At 42.5% G+C, this 21970-nt stretch overlaps 1 protein-coding gene across 1 annotated transcript; it reads left to right on the top strand.

Annotated features, from left to right (window-relative positions):
* Positions 1 to 839: 839 nt before the first annotated feature.
* LOC145405496 (carbohydrate sulfotransferase 3-like) lies at positions 840 to 21056 on the top strand. Its single transcript, XM_080276845.1, has 5 exons — positions 840 to 866; positions 2430 to 2589; positions 16097 to 16652; positions 19031 to 19135; positions 20828 to 21056. The coding sequence occupies exons 1-5, from the start codon at positions 840 to 842 to the stop codon at positions 21054 to 21056; spliced, it is 1077 nt and encodes a 358-aa protein (XP_080132971.1).
* Positions 21057 to 21970: the final 914 nt, after the last annotated feature.

Below are 21970 nucleotides of genomic sequence, written 5' to 3'. Positions count from 1 at the left end.
TCAGCTTGAGCAAATGGATGACTGTCTTTGCACTGCTGTCCATTGCATCAGCTCAAGGTAACAGTGGATCTCTCTCTCTCTCTCTCTCTCTCTCTCTCTCTCTCTCTCTCTCTCTCTCAATGCAGGTGCCAAGGTTAATATAGTTTATAAAGAACGACATGTATTATAGCACAAGTTAACATACAGGTGTTCCGTAATTATCGCTACACTAGAACCTCACCTGCACTATCTTATGGGTTGTGGGAACGGCTCAGCCTGCTGGTGTGGGCGTGGGTGTGGCAGTGGGAGTAGGAAATAAATATGCAAGTCAGACTTTGATAACGTTAACTAAGCCGTAGCCCTAGCACAACAAATCACCCGGCTCAGTGGCAGGGGTGAGTGAAGAAAAATTACAACTGGCGAAATACAGTGAAAACCGTATCTCTGCTGGTGCGTGTTTCAGGTGGCTCGACATTCCCTCTATTTTTTCATCAAAGTCTGGAAAGATATTTATGTATCTGTCTCACATCGGTTTTTCTTTTTTCTTTTCTTTTTCTCCTCCAGAGTGTGTGAGGAGTAAGGTGCCCGTGGATGACCAACTGGCCCTGATGCGGTTCCAGGGAGGGCGAAGGGGAGGTGCTGGAGGCGGTGATGGATGTGGCTCCACCACGGAACATGAACGAGTGGAGTCTGTTCTTCCTTACCTTGCCACCGATAGAAAAGCTGGACTGGGTGGCTAAAGTAATAACTGGACATGCTCCACACAACGATGCAGAGGAGGAGGACCTGCTGGAGATCCGGTGTGACAGTAATGGCAGGCTTCTGGATATAACCCATGGAGCAAACTCTCCTCTCAGATGATGCCACCACGAAGGATCAAGATTCAGGTTAGTTTACTGTATATTCCCACACTGGCCACGTCCTCTGTGTTTCCTTCTCCTTACCACCAGGCGGTCTTATTCAGCTTAGGAAACATATTTACCAACTGGAGACTTTATATGGCATTCATTATACTCTTTTAGCTCTAACGTGGCCCAAAACTATATCTCCATCTTGAATACTGAGCTGTAACTACATTAACACCGGACCATGATGCTGGTCACCAAGCAGTGCTGTGGGAAGGATGTACAGCCGTAACATCGTTTTATTAGGCCACTAAACCAAGTGAAGTAAGATGCCAAAAACAGATAAAGTCTGGACCAAGTTAAGGTGAAAGAATTACAGTTCCCTCGCTACTAAAGACTGCTAAAGTGAAGTAAATCATGTGAAAATAACAAGAATTAACTATATGAGACATCAATGGAGCAACAATGGGTATTCAAGCTACGGTTTTACCTTTCTCCCAGTGCTTATGATGGACGCCTTCACTTAGTGGCACAAATATGAACGGGTGGCTTCACTGCCTAACAAGGTCCCTCCTATACCTCCTATCCCATAAAAAGAGAATGGCAGACTGCAGGAGAAATATTCACTTCAGCCTGCAGTCCACCTGGTTCACGTTAATCGGAATGTATTTGCTGTAACTTGTGTCATGATACGTTTCTCTGAATGGAATCATGTTCTGTAGACCCAGGCTAACCTGAACGTGAACCCGGTGGACGCAGGCTGATGTTTCCCTTCTGCAGTCCGCCATCCTTCTTTCAGGGATAGGAAGATGAGGGACGTTTACATCAATGAGCAGCGACCTCACCTGATTATATTAGCAGCACCGCGTGAAGGAGTCCAATTCCAGCAAATGGAGATTAATAATCGTTTGGCGTTACCTGGAATAAAGTACAAATTTTGTATACTCCAGTATAAGTGCTGAGAAAAAGGAGAATCGGTGATCAAGTGGTCAGAGATGTGGTCTCCTGCCTCAAAGGATGCGAGTTGGAGCCCAGTCCGGGGCAAAGAACACTTACCAGAGGGTGAAAATATGGAAGTCAAGGTGTAAAAGAGCGTTGTGGCGGTGATTTGGGTGTGACTGAGTGTTAAGAATATTTTACAAGATGGTTAGTCGTATGTAGAGGATAGAGAATCAGAGACTGATTAGAAGAGTGTATGTGAGTGAGGCGGAGGGGTAGTGGAGAAGGGAGAGACCAAGGATAAGATGGAGGGATGGAATGGAGAGACTTATGAGAGAGGGAGTGTGTGAGTTGGATGAAGGGTAGGTAACTGACAGAGGGGAGGGACAGGTGGTGACTATTTGTTTGTGACAACTCCTTACGGGATTAAACGTCTGGCAACATATATATATATATATATATATATATATATATATATATATATATATATATATATATATATAATTATTTTATTTATTTATTTATTCATATACAGAGAGAGAGAGAGAGAGAGAGAGAGAGAGAGAGAGAGAGAGAGAGAGAAAAAAAAAAAATTTAACCTAATGAACCCCCCCACCAACACATTGTGTATTGCAGGTGAACTGAACAGCGGTCAGTGTGTACCAGGTAGTTCATGGAACAGAGGTGATGGCAGAAGAAATCAGCTGCGTTGGTCACTCTCCACACTTCCCTCATCTAACCCTGCGTGTGGAGTGCGGTACATGGAATGATGACTGTGGCATGGTCAGTCAGTTCTGCGAAGGAGTACCAGGGAAAGCAAATGAAGGTGAGAATTGCTGGTGGAATGGGCGAAGGTGCGGGTGTGTACTAGGTGTTGACAGGGCAGTTTACCTCTCAAGGTCCCTCTACACTTCCTTAAGCCCATCCTGAGGGTGGGGTGTGGTTCATAGCATTGTAATTGTGGCAGGATCAATTAGTTCTGCACAGGAGTACCAGGGAAAGCAAATGTAGGTGAGGCTTGAGGGAGGAGCGAGGTGATGGTAGGGGAAATCATGTTTGCTGGTCTCTCACCACACTTCCCTAACCTGACTCTGAATGTGGAGTGGCGTCATGCACAGAAGGGCCAGGGGAAGCAAATGAAGGTGAGGACTGAAGGAGGAGCGAGGTGATGATAAAGCAATGCGTCTGTAATAATCTGTCGCCACTTTCCTACCCTGATGCTGAATATGGGGTGAAGATTGTAGCATGGTGGACTGTAGGTGCGGAAGGCAGGGAGGGGTGAACTGCTGCTGCTGCTGCTGCTGCTACTACTACTACTACTACTACTACTGCTACTACTACTACTACTACTCTACTACTACTGCTGCTGCTGCTCCTGCTACAACAACAACAACTACTACTACTACTACTACTACTACTACTACTACTACTACTACTACTACTGTTACTACTACTACTGTTACTACTACTACTGTTACTACTACTACTACTGTTATTACTGCTGCTGCTGCTGCTGCTGCTACCACTACTACTACTACTGCTACTACTACTACTACTACCATTACGACCAGTTGTTATAATAATAATAATAATGTCATAAATGATGTCCTATTACTCAGTGCATTACCGTGCTTTTTGTGACTATTGCCCTTAACCCAGTGGCAATGTTTACCTTCAGATTCATTTGTTTCAGTTTACTTTCATTTTAGTTTGTGTGTTAAATTTAGCTGGTTTCAGTTTGCCTCACCTTATTATTGCAGTTTACCTCACCTTGTTTGCTTCACCTTAGTGTTTCAGTTTACCTCACCTTATTGTTGCAGTTTACCTCACCTTATTGTTGCAGTTTACCTCACCTTATTGTTGCAGTTTACCTCACCTTATTGTTGCAGTTTACCTCACCTTAGTGTTGCAGTTTACCTCAGCTTATTGTTTCAGTTTCAGATCTAGTACACTTCAGTCCTTTGTCAGTTTCAGTTCAGATATTTCACTTACAAATACTGTAACTCAATCATTTCTAGGCTTTACTTCCTTCAGGCTTGCTTCCGTTCTTGGTTTACTTTATGGTTTTAGATCTGATTCACTTCCTGATTGGTTTTAGTGTCACGTTTGCTCAAAGTTTAAGCTCAGCATGTTTCAATTCCTGCTTGTTTTCCAGTTCAGCTTCAGTTTCAGGTTCCGTTACAGCTTCAGCATCAATTTCCGGACTCAGCATCAATATCTAAACACAGCATCAATTTCCATACTCAGCATCAATTTCTATACTCAGCATCAGTTTCTATATCAATTTCCATACTCAGCATCAATTTCTATACTCAGCATCAGTTTCTATACTCAGCATCAATTTCTATACTCAGCATCAATTTCAATACTCAGCATCAAATTTCCATAGTCAGCATCAATTTCCATACTCAGCATCATTTTCTACATTCAACATCAATTTCCATACTCAGCGTCAGTTTCTACACTCAGCATCAATTTCTATACTCAGCATCAATTATTATACTCAGCCTCAGCTTCTATACTCAGCATCAATTTCCATACGCAGCATAAGTTTCCATACTTAATATCAATTTCCATACTCAGCATCAATTTCCATACTCAGCATCAATTTCTGAACTCAGCATCAATTTCTGAACTCAGCATCAATTTCTATACTCAGCATCAATTTCCATACTCAGCATCAGTTTCCATACTCACCATCAATTTCCATACTCAGCATCAGTTTTATACTCGGCATCAATTTCCATACTCAGCGTCAATTTCTAAACTCAGTATCAGTTTCAAATTCAAGTCCTCTTGGTATTGCTGAGAACTGGGAATAGAGGAACAGAAGCTTTACACCTAAATTACTTGTACTCTCATTTAGCCCTTATTTTCATTCTTTTTGCGACAGTGGTGGTGGTAGATAGCTCTGTCTGTCTGTCTGTCTGTCTGTCTCTCTCTCTCTCTCTCTCTCTTTTTCCAATGCCCTACACCAGTCAGGCTCTGCTGGTGATGTTGGTGATACTGTTAATGGTGAGATATTGATGATGACTGTGGACTACCTCCTGCTGCGGGACTCACTCTTCACACACTGGCTGGTGCCCCGTGTAATGCTGTACGGGAATCCAACTTCACACTACACAACCACACTTGATATCATACTAAAACATCACACTTAGCATGCCCTTACCCCACACTGAATACTAACACACTGGAACCTCACACAATGAGAAAGAGGAGGAGGAGGAATAGGAGGAGGAGGAGGAATAGGAGGAGGAGGAGGAGGACAAAGATGATGATGATGATGATGAGGAGGAGGAGGAGGACAAAGATGATGATGCTGATGATGATGATGAGGAGGAGGAGGAGGAGGAGGAGGAGGAAGAGGTGGAGAAAGATGATGAATATGTATGTAAGTAAGCATGTATATATTTTAATACACAAAGATGTTGCATAAATAACACACACGAATAGTATCCTGGAGAACAATAACCCTTCCTATCACCTCCTCTTTAGCGATTTCTTTTGGTAGGCTATTTTTACATATAATACTCGTGTATATTGTATTTCTGTATCTTTTATGTATCCACACAATACATAAATAACATACAAGGACTATATTGGTGTTGACTTAGTTGCATTGTGACCAGATCTTCCTTGCTGGCCTATGTTGCATCATGTGTTGCAAATAAATACTCGATGAGATTTTTAGCACTGTTTATCCTATCCTTATGGCATTGTTTTGTGCAACGATTATCCATGTATTCACTACAGTATGATGATGATGATGATGATGAGGAGGAGGAGGAGGACAGAGATGATGAGGAGGAGAGGGAGGAGGATAATGATGATGATGATGATGAGGAGGAGGAGGAGAAGGAGGACAAAGATGATGAGGAGGAGGGGAAGGAGGATAAAGATGATAATGATGATGATGATGATGAGGAGGAGGAGGAGAAGGAGGAGGATAAAGATTATGATGAGGAGGAGGACAAAGATGATGATGATGATGATGATGATGATGAGGAGGAGGAGGAGAAGGAGGAGGATAAAGCTGATAATGGCTTGATATTGTAATGTATATTCTGTGTTTTCCTTTACTTGTACTCTCGTTATCATGTACGTTTCCTGTCCTCTATCCGAGGGTCGTTCGGGAGAGGATGTAACACACACACACACACACACACACACACACACACACACAAAGGTATCTCTCTCTCTCTCTCTCTCTCTCTCTCTCTCTCGTGGTGAATGTTACGTAATTTTTGCCATTTTCCCTTTTTAAGAATCTCCAGGAAAAGTTCTCCCCCTCATATTCCATCAGGTCATCAGTATTTGTAGCTCCGTAGCGGCTGAGAACTGGACCCATTTGGATAGACTTTTTTACTCAGAATTAGTGCTAGAAAAACCTTATGAAGTTAAAAGGAAAAATCTCTATTATAAATGTCCCCTTACATTCCGTCGGGTGATTTTTCGCGTATTGCGGGGACGGCCCAACGTCATCAATATCTACCCAGCATTGTGGTGGGCGACTACCATCCACTCACTTGATGTAGTGCTGCCTACTTCTTTAGCCTTTATCATTCTTTTCCTGTGTCTGCCCTCCTCATTTCCTGTTTCTCCCATCTTTCCTGTCACTTTTTATTGCTCATCTTTTCCTTTCGGGTGACTTTACACTGAATGACAAGCCTAATGGGTCCCTATAAGCCAGGAAACTATTTACAACGCTGGGTGGTAACCATATAACCAACTCACACGTGTTCCCTACGTGTCAAGAAGTGGGTTGGTGGAGAGTTAGTGCCCCGTCCCGTAAAACAACTAACTCCAAGACAAAAGGCCACCCCTTTTGAGATTATGGCGTCTGGCTACAGATGGATAATCATTTCTTCATTTCCTACAACCACTGACACACCACCACAACCACACCAGCACACTGAGCTATCGGGGCAACACATATGATTTCACGAAGCAGGTTTCTAGTGGACGGCTCTTTACGGATCAGCTGTACTTTAAACACATAATTAAAAACCTGAGTATCAAACTTTTTTTCATCACCAAAACCAAACACAGCCTTTAGAATCTTTGCAAAAAAAATACTAAGTAGGTAAAATATTACACACATACAAACACACACACACACACACACACACACACACACACACACACACACACACACACACACACACACACACACACACACACACACACACACACAAATGCTAACTTAAGCCCGATAAACTAATGTGTGTGTGTGTGTGTGTGTGTGTGTGTGTGTGTGTGTGTGTGTGTGTGTGTGTGTGTGTGTGTGTGTGTGTGCTGTACTGTACTGTCTTTCATCTGTCTATCTGTCATAATCGAAGATAAAGCCTTCAAATGATAACTGGCTTATCATCAATCACTCTGTGGTGTTTTGGGCAGATACGGAGTCCCTTAGTTGACTGTCTTTCTATCTATTCCCAGAAGCCTCAATCCCGTAAAGGGTGGCTACAGACAAATCGCCTCCATGTCCCCCTGTCCCCCGCCATTTCACTCCCCCGCTACCAGCTCACACCCCTCTCTCACATGTACCTCTCCACTCCATCCCTTCATCTTATCCTCGGCCTCCCCCTCCCTCTCCCTACTAAAGTGCTTCCTGGATGTAGTATTTGGTCAACACGGAAGATGGTCATATTATGGACGTACTATGTCGCATTTTAAGCTTCGTAGGTCCTCTTCCTTTGCGATTTATTCTGAGTAGTGAGCTTCAACAGTATCTATCTATCTATAGCCAGATGCAATAATCCCATATAAGGGGTGGCTGTTTGTCTTTGAGGTGGTGGTTTTACAGGGAGGGACACTAACCCCCCGCCAACCCACTAGTTCTTGTGGTTATTTATTTTGCTTTAACGTCGTTCAGGGGTGCATGAGCTACATACACTAGGACACTGAGGTATGTACTCTGCATAATAAACTGTCGTCGAAGAAGTATTATGGAATCTACAGAAGCTACTTGCAATACACCCCATCCAGTATACAGAGTGAATAAATAAATAAATCGTACGGTAGTTATAATGGCGTCAGTATAACCGTAGTTGTTGGTTTTTGAGTACACTGCCTCACAGATCGCTTCATGTGTGGCTGTTCTCTTCTTCAATGTTGTCATGGCACCTGATAAGATTTTGTTACCTCGGCCAGGGAGGTTACGTTTTTGCCGGAGTTGGTTGGTTGGTTTGTCTGTTTGTTTGTCGCGTTTTTTGTCTATTTGTTTGTCCGTCTGTCAGAAACTTTGCTCTAAATGTTATGAACGGATTTTGATGAAATTTTGTGGAAGGGTGGACCATTGGCCAAGGAAAAAAAAAAAAAAGATTAAATTTTGGGGCGGATCAGGGTCCGGATGCGGAGTATCCCGCACGATATCTCCAAAAGTTCTCAATGAATTTCAATGAAATTTTGTGGAAAGGTAGGCCATGGACTAAGAATTTATTATATTTGGGGGCGTATCTGGATCAGGATCCTTTTTAATGACACTGGAAATGGAGGAGGTATCCGCTCTCTGAGTGGTTTCTAGTTATTAGTGGTCATTTTATAAACAGGCCAACATACTACTGACTGCGATCTGGTGGCTAATCATACAGCATTTAATACCAATTCTTTTACCCACAACATGTTCTGTACCAGTATAATTTCAGGTTACACCAAACCATAAACCATCTCTGATAAACATTACAGCAGTGCAAATGGCGTAGTGTTGCTGTGAAGGATCCAAGATTGGGTTATTGATGGACTGAAAGACGTGAAGCTGGCTACACACTTAAGTATAACTATATTATACGTGGAGAGTGAGACTTTTTTTACTGTCATTTATTATGCTACATTATGACACAAAACATGCTCTTATCTATTGAAGTTATACTGCAAACTACGTGCAGAATTACTGGTAACTGCGTTGTAAAAACTTACCAAAATGCGGTTGCTCAGTCAGATTTACGCAGGTTGAGTTTTACAGCAACACCACAAATGGGGCAAAAAAAGATTGGATGATGGGTTGCTTAGGCTATCCCTGCTGCCTCCAGACGATTTTATTCAGCATAGAGGCTTCTAACTAAAGGGGTTGACTCCAGCCTTCGTTAATCTGTTCCACACTAGACGTCCCCCCTAAGCTGTATAAAAGTTTGTTCGGTAGACAGAATAAATCTTAGTTTATTCTGGCTACTTTCAGACGATTTCATTCGACTTACAGGAGACCTCTTGTAGCAAAGGGGGTTAGTGATGACTCGACCCGACCCATACGGTCCTAAATGTCATCTGTAGTCTCAGTAACATCGTCTGGCGGCAGGGAAAAATAAAACGTAATCGCATTAAAACGAACAATATAAAGAAAATTGATCTCCCTCTCCCTCTGTCTGCTGCCAAGCTCCTTATTCCCTTGAGGGGTGACCAAGGACAAATCGCCTCCACGTCGCCCTGTCTTCTGTCATTTGAGTGTCCTCCCTCCACCGAACTTTCCACTCCATCCCTCCATCTCATACTCGGTCACCCCTTTCCCTTTCCCCCTCCACCTCACTCACATATGCTCTTCTAATCAGTCTCTCAAGCACTAACCACTCCATATGGCCAACGAAGATATATGCACAAAATTTAAACACTACAACCTGATATTTTGCCAACATCGGACTTATAAACCCCCATCAACCTGAGAGTTTATTATAAAGCTGTAGTATTCCCTCCTCCAGACGATGTTACCCAGCTTAGGTAAGGCTTCAGTACTAAAAGGGTTAAAACAAATCTGTTCCAAACTCTTCCAGTTCAAAAAGTTGACCCTGCCGTTTGGAGACACCAAGAATGGAACAGAAATGACATCATCTACTTGAAGGTGTCGAGTAATAGTGGTAGCTGCATCCAAGGCTCAACTTGAAATCAGTGGACTGCAGGACGAAGTTGCCCTTTCTTCTGCAATCTACCAATCTCGTTTCCAGATAGAGGACCGAGAGACGCTTTTATGACCAGGCAGCTCCACCGCCCATTCATAACGGTGCCACCACTTGAAGGCGTCCCTCCCCATCACCCAAAAAGGGTTAGGTACTGATAACTGGGAACGACTTTCACTTATTATTCCGGGGATTGTTTCTGTATTTTTCATATCCCTTGGCAAAAAACACAGATAAGAGAGCAAAATAACAACGAAACAGACCGTACTCATTGTTTTTTAAGGCTACAAAGGTGCTGGAGTGGGTCGGTGAGCTGTTATTTCCTGCTGTCCTGTGGGTACACGTTCAGCTGTGCCTGGGGCTGCAACTACTACTATTCACCTTAGGAAAGACCTGTCGTTGCAGGTGGCAAATGAATGCTATATCCAGCCCCTCCAGTTACAAACATTCTCTCCTTACCTGTGTATATTCGTGTGTAAGCAGCAAGAACAAAATAGAGAGTACGGTTTAAATAGGTTAAGCTTAAGAATGTTGGTAAATACGAAATCAGCACTTTCACCACCAATATAAACAAATCGCTTCCCTGGCACACAGTGGATCCTGCCTGATTTTTAAGAAACTGCAGGAGGTTACAACAGGAATAGTGCTAAATAAAGACTACTATATCAGCGTGAGTCCACATCTCAGTCTTTATGGTGTTATAATTACTGACTAATTATTGTACGAAAATGGTCTTCCTCATAATTAACCCATCATGCCTTCAGTATCTGTAGCTCCGTAAAGGTTGACAATAGGAACCAAGTTGCTACAGGAGTTTCTTACTCAAAATTACCTCCACAATAACTTAAGATTTCTTCAAAGTCTTGCGGAACACCCAGTAGGCCAAGAACTGATAAATCCCACGTACTGTGTTTCACTCGCCCTGATTCCAAGTAAAGGTATTAAATTCTTCACTACGATAGCGTCCGAGTTTTGTTTATGCGTGCTACCCCCAGACAACATTACTCAGCTTTGGAGAGACTTTTTGAACCGGAAAAATTATTGGAACCTCTAACTCTTACACATTATTGGAACCACTTTAACTACTACACATTACTGGAACCTCTTTAACTCTTACACATTATTGGAACCTCTTTAACTACTACACATTACTGGAACCTCTTTAACTACTACACATTATTGGAACCTCTTTAACTACTACACATTACTGGAACCTCTTTAACTCTTACACATTACTGGAACCTCTTTAACTCTTACGCATTACTGGGACCTCATTAACTCTTACACATTATTGCAGCTTCTTTAACTCCTACACATTACTGGAACCTCTTTAACTCTTACACATTACTGGAACCTCTTTAACTCCTATACATTACTGGAACCTCTTTAACTCCTATACATTACTGGAACCTCTTTAACTCCTAGACAATACTGAAACCTCATTAATTCCTACACATCACTGGAACCTTAAAAACTCTTACACATTATCAGGTGTCTCTCCAAATTTTAATATAATAATTCACTTTACTCTAAAGGCTTATGTTTGAGGATAAAAAGTGATTAAAGTTCTCCTCTCCATCGTCAGGGCCAGAATAGCGTTGATGGCCATATATACGTGCCGTGGAGAAACAACCTTCCACCCAGACAACCGCTGGGTGACTAAGGCTAGAAAAGACGCCATAGTGCCACTAGAGTTGCTCTCTGAAACACAGCACTAAGCTTTTTTTTCCATTTTTGTAGGTTGCTAGAATGTCGGGAAAACACACACACACACACACACACACACACACACACACACACACACACACACACACACACACACACACACACACACACATACATACAACAGTATAAAGCTCTAAAATCTCTAAAATTCAGTCAAAACTCTGTAAAAATCTTAAGAATATTACAAGACCTCTTCTCGTTAAATATTAAAAGCTTTTACCAAATTAAGGGAATATCACTACTAGAGGGGCACTCAGTGGAGTGCATCTCTCCGACAAGGGTAACGTAATTTCCAAACCACTTTTCATAATGGGTTAGGTTTTCTCATCAATGATTAAGGTTTCGCAAAAAATGTTTTCCTGATCCAGAATCTGTAAAAAGATCCGGATCGGTCCCAGAAGTTAATCGATTGTTCCCTGGGACATGGGCTATCTACCCACCAAATTTGGTCCAAATCTCACTTTTAGTTTTTGAGCAATCCTGCCAACAGACAGACAAACAAACAAACAGGGGTGAAAACATACTCTTGTTGTCGGAGTGAATAAGACAAAACTGGCAACTCTAGATGCCACAGCCCTTAGATACGGGCGAACAGAATGGTGCACAAAGTTACCTAAGTACTATATCACACCCACACCCACACACACACCCACACACACCCACACACACCCACACACACACACACACATACACACACAGGTGACTCTCTCTCTCTCTCTCTCTCTCTCTCAAAGCCTCTGAGCAACTAACGCCTACTGTTGAGTTAAGGGGGGAAGGGTTCCTGCATGCCCTGTGGCCAAGTGTGTCAAAACACAGACCGTGAGAGGGACTCGTAAACACTGAGCAATATTTAAAAATTTATACACGATGAATGATGACCTGTAATAAGTTTCCTATAGTCTGGGAATTTCCTTTGGTGGTTTGCGTCGACTTGAAGGGCGAGTTGGAGCTGCTCCTAATCGCTGGTCAGATTGTTGTTATAGTGTGAATATGGGCAGCTCCCTTGTCAGCTCTGCCGTTATCATAGCCTGGGACTGAACCGCAACTGTGGCAGCACTGAAGCATCGGGACTGGGGCCATTGGCGAGTGTCTTCGTGGAGGAAATTGAGGAAGGGCCAACCTCATAGAAAAAGCAGTGGATTTTGCAGACATTCGTTGCCCAATAACAATTCCATCGCCATCCAAGAGGATCCTTACATCCAGCTTCAGATTTGGGGGAGAATCTTCTTTATCCTCGCCCCCCATGGCTTCCCCTATCAAATGGTTTCTTCCCCATAACATGCCTTCCATCCAGTCCAGTAATGTATCCAGTACGGTCCTTCTGCCTCTGTTCTGAAGGATGGCCTTGTCTTCACCGTTCTTCCTTATCTTCATGGCATCAGTGTACCTAGCATTAAACAAATTGTTCAGCTTCTTCAAGTCTTTATTTTTTTCTCTGCACATCGCCGGTCCTGGTCTTGTGTTTTTTTCAGTCATTTCCACTCCTCGACGGTCCATCGAGTCTGGTACTGCGGTGTTGCTATGTCCAGGTGGAATTGCTTACCAGATGCAAGAATTCCGTAACGGTCCTGACGGTGATGCAGTCTGCCTGACGGACAGTCGACTCTGCTCGTGAAGGGAGAGGAAATGTCCAAAGTCCTGACTAATGGATGAGGCTTCCTTCCCCAGATTTTTCTACGAAACATCATGATAATGCTTCTGTCACCCAATCCTCAGCCATATCAGTTTAAGGTCAGTTTGTGTTAGGTTTATTATAGATCAGTTTATGGAAATAAAAAATTGGCAGCATGATAGCATAGTGACCCTCACTCTAACCTATGAAAGAGATGCTTGGACCCAAGTGGAATACAGAAGTCAGGAGTGACAACAGTGGAAACGAGTTATTCGACAGGATTATGTGGAATAACAGAGAGAGACAGACAGTCAAATCATGAAGTAAAGGAACGCCATGGTATTGATGTGAATGTGTTTGAATTTGGATAAATACCCTGAAATGGTATGTCTATGTGGAAAGGATGGAGAATGAGCGTTTGACAAAGAGTGTATGTGAGTAAGATGAAGTGCGAGAAGGGGATGAGGAGACAGAGTGAGATGACGGAATGGAGTGAAGAAATATATGAGAGAAAGGAGTGTGAAGTGGAGAGAAGGCAGCCAAATGGCGGACGACAGGGTGACATGGGGCGATTTGTTTGTGGCCATTCCTTATGGGATAAAGGAGTCTGGTTTTTGATAGAGAGACAGATAGCTATGAGATGACACATGTTGACTATCAGGCATATTACCAGATAACAATGGGAAACAGAGTTGATTAGTGCATTAAAGACAACAAGAGTATTTCACATCAGGAACAGCTGTGATCGTTATGCCTGTTACATCGTCTCCAAACTAAACCAGATCTCGCTAAACAATCCTGTGATATTCAAGCAGCTTGGGAAGGCTTAGATTCTCGTTTAATAATTTCTTATACATTGTCTCTAAACTGAGCCAAAGCCCAATGAGATCTCACTGACCTACCCAGTGATATGCAAGCGGATTGGGAAATATTGGATTCGTATTTAATTAGTTCTTATAAAATTCCTCCAAACTGTGCCAGATCCAGTGATTTCATGCTAACCTAACCGGCAATACTCAAGCGTCTCAGAGGAATTGTAATACAATGGTAACAAGATTCGTCCGGTGTTCATCTTGTTATTGCTGAAGGAAGAACGGACAAGCTGCAATGAAGGAACTGTGCACCATTACACAAATATAAAGCACTGAAGATAGAAAAAAGAGAGAACCAGAGAAATAAACACATTTGACAACCAACATGTCTATGCCAAGAAAGTTTCGCTCAGTGCTGGTGTTGTTAATGTATATGTTGGTGGTGCTGGTACTGACAACATGGTGGAAGGGGCAAACAACACAGCCCACAGCTATGGATGGAAGACGCCATAATGAAAGCAAGTAGCGTTATCTTTTTTTTAACTGAAGGAACTGGGCCACTTGATATGAAGTCGTATTTAAATGATATTAGATGAGCCATAGTTATCAAGTAGGAATGACTCTCCATCACTACTTCCTTCAGTTTGTTTTCCCTTGATGGAACTGGTTTGTTTACACGACGTGAGTGCTCATCCGTAGTTGCATGAATTCGGTGAACCAGAGTTATGAGGGAGAAAAAGAGTTTCCTTGGTCACTACAGTCGGGTTGTTTTCACTTGACGGAGCTGTGTGATTCCCACAACTTGCTAACGAAGCCGTAGTTGCTTCAGATATAACACACCTGAGATATGAGGCAGAAATGAGTCTCCTTCTTGACGGCAGTTGGTATTTTTTTATGTGACGGAACTGGGCCAACCTGAATGCAGTATTGAAGTTCCATGAAATTCAGTGAGCTTTAATTATGAGGTAGAAAGAAATCTCCTTGGTTACTAGTTAAATCAAGCCTTCAGCCTGACCCCGTGTAGCCATCAGCTTAGGTACAGTTTTGTCCAGCAGGAACTCTTTGGCTGGTATATGACCTTTTTTCCCCATTTCGACACTGGCCGTATTGTGAGTGGCATGGGAGACTTTGTATCACCTCTTCCTTAGCGTCTTATATGGGAAATTACACATTGGCATTTACATGAAACAAGAGGATGCAGAGGTTTAATGTATTGAATAAATCGCCGAGGAAGAGGTGTTACAAAATCTCCAAAACCACTTAGAATATGACCTTTGTCAAAGGACTTTACATAAGTGAAAGCCGAGGCAGGACAAAGGAGGAACTGCCTGGCATAACTTTTAAGCAAGCAATTAACGCCTTCATTGCAATGATATGTATTTCATTCCTTCCATCGCCACACGATTATTTCCACCATAGGACAGGCGTGTTGCACCTGTGGTGGTGGAGGTCACCTTCATTTACCACCTTCATGGCTCATGGTTATCACAGTCAGTTAAAAAAAAATGTTTTATTTGTTTTGTTTACACACAGACACATGGGATGAGCTTTGTCCTTGCCCTATGATCTTGACCTTTGACTGATTGTTCCCAGAATCGAATCCTCTACTCTTACCTTACCCCCAACCTTTACATCAAATCTGGTCTAAATAGAATAAAAACTGTTTAAGCCGATCTTGCTAGGTCAGATTTTGCCCTATCCTAATGATCTTGACCGATAACCTATTGTTTACAAAAACAGTACTGGTAGGCCTTTCAACTCTTTTACCATGTTTGGTTAAAATGAGATTAAAACTCAAAGTTATTCTCTTCATACACACACACACACACACACACACACACACACACACACACACACACACACGCACACACCGATCAAAACATAATACCCGCTCTTGCTTTGCGAGGGCGGGTGTAACAAAGAAGGCTGTGACTCCCGCTTTAGATGTACAGTACGTGAAAATCAAGTTTTTATTTTTACAAGCAGAAGACGTGTTAGATATGAATGTAACACGGTGCTAGTGAGTTCATAGGCCTTCTGACAATATTTAATCGGCTCTGGCATTGACTTTTCCATCTGAATGGGTTAAATACAGCTTTTATTTACCTCTTCCTTGATGGTTTTCTTCAGCAAAAGAAAAACCTGTCGTGTTGAAAGGGTTAATGTCGGTCAAGTCAAACCACTCCTATTCCAAAGTTCCTCCAAAGCTAAATAAAGTCATCTGGAGGAGGCGAGAACGAAACATAGAACGTCATCTTACCGAAGGAGTTGAATAGTAATATCTCATTTTTTCAGGCGTTTCAGTAGCTCACAAGACCAGTATGGTGATAGTGAGTTCCGAGGGTCGGAGCGGGTCAACGTTTCTTGCAGAGTTGGTGGCTGCTCCGTCATGGGTCTTCTACTTCTTCGAGCCGCTGCACAACTTCAAGACAGAGCAAAAGCAAAGCGAGTCATTTGTCAGACAAACTCTGAATGATCTCCTGACTTGTGACATATCCGGCCCCTTGAAAGACACCCTCCTGGAGTGGTATACTGTAAACAATCGGGTAAATGCCGAGAAATGTAAGCCGCACTGCCTACTCAGAAGCAACTTGGTAACATTTTGCCGTATGAAAGAGACCAGGGTAATCAAGACCATTAGGACACGTATGGTATGGCTGGAGCCTCTCCTACACTCCCTACCTGACCTCAAGATTATTCACGTCGTGCGGGATCCCCGGGGGACTTTACATTCCATTTTTGATCTAGAATGGACTTCCCTGAATGACACAGAAGGGATCCGCCGTATCTGTGAAAATATTCGAGAAGATCTGCACCATGGCAAGGCACTACAACGTCGCTACCCAGGAAGGTAAGATTAGCTTGGTTCAGGTTAGGTTAGGTTAGGCTAGACTAAGTTAGGTGCGGCTTGGTGAGGTTAAGTTAGATTACGTTAGTTTGTAGGCCCATACGCCACACAAGCGAGCCAGACAGTTAAGTCGCGCTCTTTCCCATGTTTCGCCTTTGATTGGCTAATGTGATTTTCGTCTTATTCGCTCTAAAACTGGGTAGTGTCAATAAATGTGTTTACATTTATTAAAATTGTAGGGAACTTGAGAAGAAGAATTTACAGACAAATGCGTGAGATATCCCAGAGTTTACTTCTGGTATAGAAATTTCTTATAGGCTAAACACATGATCCATTTTGTGGTACATGTACAACAGGGTACTCTGGAAGTCTGCCCATACCGTGACCACTTTTGGAGACCAACAGAACGCATGTCATTATTGGTATGGTTGTTATGACGCTTGGTTGTCCGTGTCTGTCTATTGATAGTTCCATGCCCATGTATATACTTCTGGGGTAACGGACTCATGATACAGGCCCAGGTACATGTATAGTAAGTTTCAGACTAATCAACCCAGAGATAGTCATGAGGTCATGGCAACGAGCGTTGGTAAGAACGAGAACATCAGCACCAACTGTAAAAGGAAAGGAAACTTGACAATGGAAATATAATATAAAAATATGAAAATAATTGTATGGATGTCGTAGATGGAGATTGAGACGGCGTGCTTTGGTTGCCAAGATAACTGACACCAGATATAATCAGAGGTGGCCTACAGTACTGTACACTCATTATCCAGACATTGTGAACATGCTGTCTTTAAGTTTTGAGTTGGTTGAGAAATTCATCCAAAAAGATTATTATATTAACGTTTTTCTATAACCTTTGGTGCCAGTAATATTATATGAAATTGTTTTCGTGACATATCTAGCTGCACAATGCATTTAAAAGGCTCGTGTCTTACTTATCGATGAGATGATGGGTTATTTTTGTCCTCACCCCTGCTGTTGTGTTTTCTTCATTGTTTACTAAATACGGCTTAGTTTATACAGACTACTTCATTGGGCATTGGTGTTCATATTAACACTAGGCTAATTACTTTTTTTTCTTGAGTTGGCATATTTTTCAACGTGTGACCACATCTGCTTTGATGGAAAGCTTCTCGACTTGTAAACACAAAGCTTTGTATGCCAAAAATAATCGGTAACTGATGTTCCAGTAGCCATGCACTATAAGTTGAATGTCAAGCATTATTAAAGGCAAATTTACCTTTTTATGCATTTTCAAAAGTCTGCTTTTTCGAGATCAATACTGGCTATAGGCAGCATTTTGATGATCTAACACGTCCAAATGAAACTGTTATAGGGAAATTGTGACATAAGCATAGCCAAATGAAGTATAACATATACTGTATATGTTTTGAGGGGTACGTCTTGTGTATTCAGTTCTGAAAATCGTCTGTTTTCAGTACACCAATACATGGATTATTAAGAAAAATTCATCTTTTGCAATACATAAGGCTTTCCCTCCGTGTTAAGGGATCTTTGTTTCCGGCATGTGTTAGGAGTGTAATGTTGTATGGTAGTGAGACCTGGGCAGTAAAGGAAGAGGATATTAGCAGGCTCAAACGTACAGAATTGACAATTATTTGGTGGATGTGCAGTGCGTCCTTGAATGCTAGGCCTGGGGGGCTAGGTTTACCATGGAAGAGTTGAGAGGAAGGATGGGACTGGAGTGTATTGGTGTTGTGACGAAGAGAGGTAAATTGAAATGGTTTGGGCATGTGGAGAGGATGGGGGATGACAGCTGCGTGCAGAAAGTGAGAAGTTGGAGGTCGGGTGGCGAGAGGCATGCCGAAACATACTTGGGACGAGGTCATAAGTGTGACCTCAGGGATAAGGGACTGAATAGGGAGGCTGCCAGAGATCAAGCAACATGGAGAGCAGCCACTAGGTGATCAAGGCCGGCTCATGCAAGCATATTGGAGCCTTTATAAACGAAAAGACACGAAACGACTTGTGAAAAAATTGGAGAAGGCCTACTCGTATTTGAGATCATAGAAATAATAAAACCATTATTATCAATCTGTAGCAAGCATTAAATTATGTGTAATGTGTAAAGTATCTGTAGGATTTGGAAAGAAAGGTAAAAAAAAAATGGAAATTTAATATCAGTAAAAAAAAAATTAAATAAGGCAATTGTCTCCTTAACTGTGTTATAATTCCCAGGCATTTATTACTTACCCTGGTCTGAATATAACTGCCTGGAGTTGGTACCACCATTAGAGAGTTACTAGTGGCAGTATTAGCTCCCTCAGGCTGCTATGACTCACCCAGGCAAAGTTGTATACAGTGGTGGTGTTGGCGGTATGTGAGGGTCACTAAGCGTGCTTGTGCTCCAGGTACCTGCTGGTGCGGTATGAAAGCCTGTGTGAGGACCCCTGGCGACAGGCAGAGGCTATATTTGCCTTCCTTGGCCATCAGTACCTGCCTTCTGAAGTACACAGGTATGCACACACACACACACACACACACACACACACACACACACACACCGCTCGCTGGTGCAGTGGTAACGTTCCCGCTTGCCAACTGGTGGACGGGAGTTCGCCCCTCGCTCAGGTTGCGAAAAGTTTCACTGACGAAGTGGGTGGTTACTGTCCTTCTTGAGCAAGGGGACGGGTGTGTGCGTGTGTGAAGGTCACAGCCTTGCCCTTAGATCGGACTATATGAGCTCTCAGCTCCCTTCCGGGAGGGTAAAAGCTGACCATCACGACCATCAAGTGATCCTGACCGACCCGGTGAATTACACACACACAAATCGTCATCATCATCATCACTATCATCGTCATCATTATCCTAACCCTCTTATCTACCTAAGGATGGAATTAGGTAGGATCCAGACACAGTGAGAGAGTAAGAAAGGATGGAGAGCTATAAACATCATGTCCAGAGAAGTAGGCCACACAATCATTCACTTATCATTCAAGCCCACGGAATCCTGGCTCCACCGCACAAGTCTAACCATCTGCACAGAATCTTACCCATTCTCAATAATGATGTCTTAATTCAGTTTATTTGTGTTATCTCCAGACAGTTTGAGTCAGCTTAAGGCAGACATTCCCAGCAGGTAAGAGCAGTACAGCCTTCATTATCACCTTCACTATCATACGTCCTTCCATCAATTACCGTAGGTGGTAATCAGACTAAAATGACATTGCGAGGCCAAATTTACACAAGAAAAATCTCACTGAGGCTGATTAGCTTTCATGTGGTTATTCGCTCAGTTTTTATCACTAGATCTCTTTGGCAATACATTGTAGTCACTATGAACAAATAAAGCAAAACTATTCCGCACCGGTCATGACCCACCAGTATCTTGATTGCAAAACGTATTATTCATTATAGTGTACGTATATCTATTCCTGCAGCTGTTATTTTGAAGATACAGCAGTGCCGGACCGACTTGGACTTTGACAGGGGTCCAGTTGGGACTTGCACAATAAATAAATGTTCAGTTCGTGTGTATAATGCTTCCACTTCTGAGGTAACTTATTTTAACAGACATTACTCAAAATTTATGTCTCAACATCATCGATTTTTATTTACTACCTTACAGTGCTTACAAAACCTGTCCTTACATCTTCAGTCATTACATTGTGAAACAGTGGGTGAAATGTCAAAAATAATCTTCAGTAACATTTTATGTACATGTACGTTTGCTATTTCTCTTAATACAGTGCAGCATAAACGTAATATAAAATTGGAACTAAACTGTATATACAAAAATATTTACCATACATACCGACAGATATGATATATATATATATATATATATATATATATATATATATATATATATATATATATATATATATATATATAATCAAGCAGAAACAGCACTCGCAACGAAAGCATGGATCACCAGGATGAGGACACTTTTTGAAGGCCCTGTGCAACTGGAAGCAAAGATCGACTAGTATTATACCTCTTTCACTTCTAACATTCCATACTGGCGTATATTCCAAAGCTTGGAGAGACATGGTATGTTTCTCCTCCCATACATGAAGATCTTATATATGATGCCTTAAGGAGGAAAGCAACGTATAGTCTTTAATATGAGGAGACCCAGTGGAATAGCAGGTCAACTTATGTTCCTGAATGTTTTCTTGCCTGTTGTTGAGTCCTCATTTTTTCAGTTTCCTGCTGAGTCACCTGAATGGCACAATCAACAGTGGTCCCTACGGCACTCACCGTAACACCACCACTATGGGTCAGCACTGGCGCACCACCATCCCACCACAGCAGCTACACACGATAGAGAGTGTCTGTGCTCCTCTCATTACACAGCTGGGATTTAGTCTGTTTGGATCACTGCAGCGCGTCCGTAACCTGTCCCTGTCTGTCTACAATAACACAAGTTACTGATTAGCAATACTGAACTACCACCCCACTACAAAATGCTGTCTGTTGCAATGCTAGGATCCCGAAGATGAAGTCTCTTATTATCCATACCGTGCACAGCAGGTCCTTCGCTATACCACGACCTCAGGTTCTGCAGCCATTCAGTTAGACAATGTTCCTTTAACTGGGAGATATTAAGTTGCAAATAATTTCTTAAGCATATAAAGGACTGACTTGAACTTCTTGTCGCATTTCCCTACATACCTACCTATTTACCTAGATATGTTCTTACCTACCGACCCTCCCTGCCTACCTCCCTGGCTACTTCCCTACCTACCTACTTACCTACCTACCTCCCCAACATCTTCCCTGCATACCCCCTTCCCTGCCTACCTACTTATCTGCCTACCTGTCTCCCTACCCACCTCCTTGTGTACACTTGCCTACCCACCTACCAACCCATCTACTTACCCACCTCCCAGCTTTGTACTTTTTTATGTGTCCTACTCTGGGCATAGGCTTCACAGCCTGTTCCCAAGGAGAAGTAGTCCTACATATCATTCACCTCCACATGTCACCACTTCGGCGCTAACACCCACCGTCCATACTGAATAAATGCTAGGGCTGTCTCATACCGGACTGGTGTATTGGTACTAGCGGAGGTATTTTTACGATATATCGGCCGATCTTCTGGAATCCAGTGAAGTCTGCTTTATGAAATTCAATTCCTAAAACTGTTTCGTGTTCCACTTGGGATTAAAACCTGGGTCCATCAGGACTTCAGGCCACTTCTCTACCAATTCAGTCACCGCCTCCCCCAAATACCTCAACATACCTACTTCCCTGCTACCAGTTTCCTTGGCTACTTCCATACATAGGCCTACTTCTCTGCCTGTCTACCTCCCTTCATACTTCCCTGGCGACTTCCATTCATACTT

Source organism: Coenobita brevimanus, chromosome 67, assembly GCF_032717465.1.
Source record: "Coenobita brevimanus isolate Jiangsu-jjx chromosome 67, ASM3271746v2, whole genome shotgun sequence".
NCBI classification, from domain to species: Eukaryota; Metazoa; Arthropoda; class Malacostraca; order Decapoda; family Coenobitidae; genus Coenobita; species Coenobita brevimanus.
Note: the sequence above shows the minus strand (reverse complement) of the source record. Positions and strands in the feature narration are given on the sequence as shown.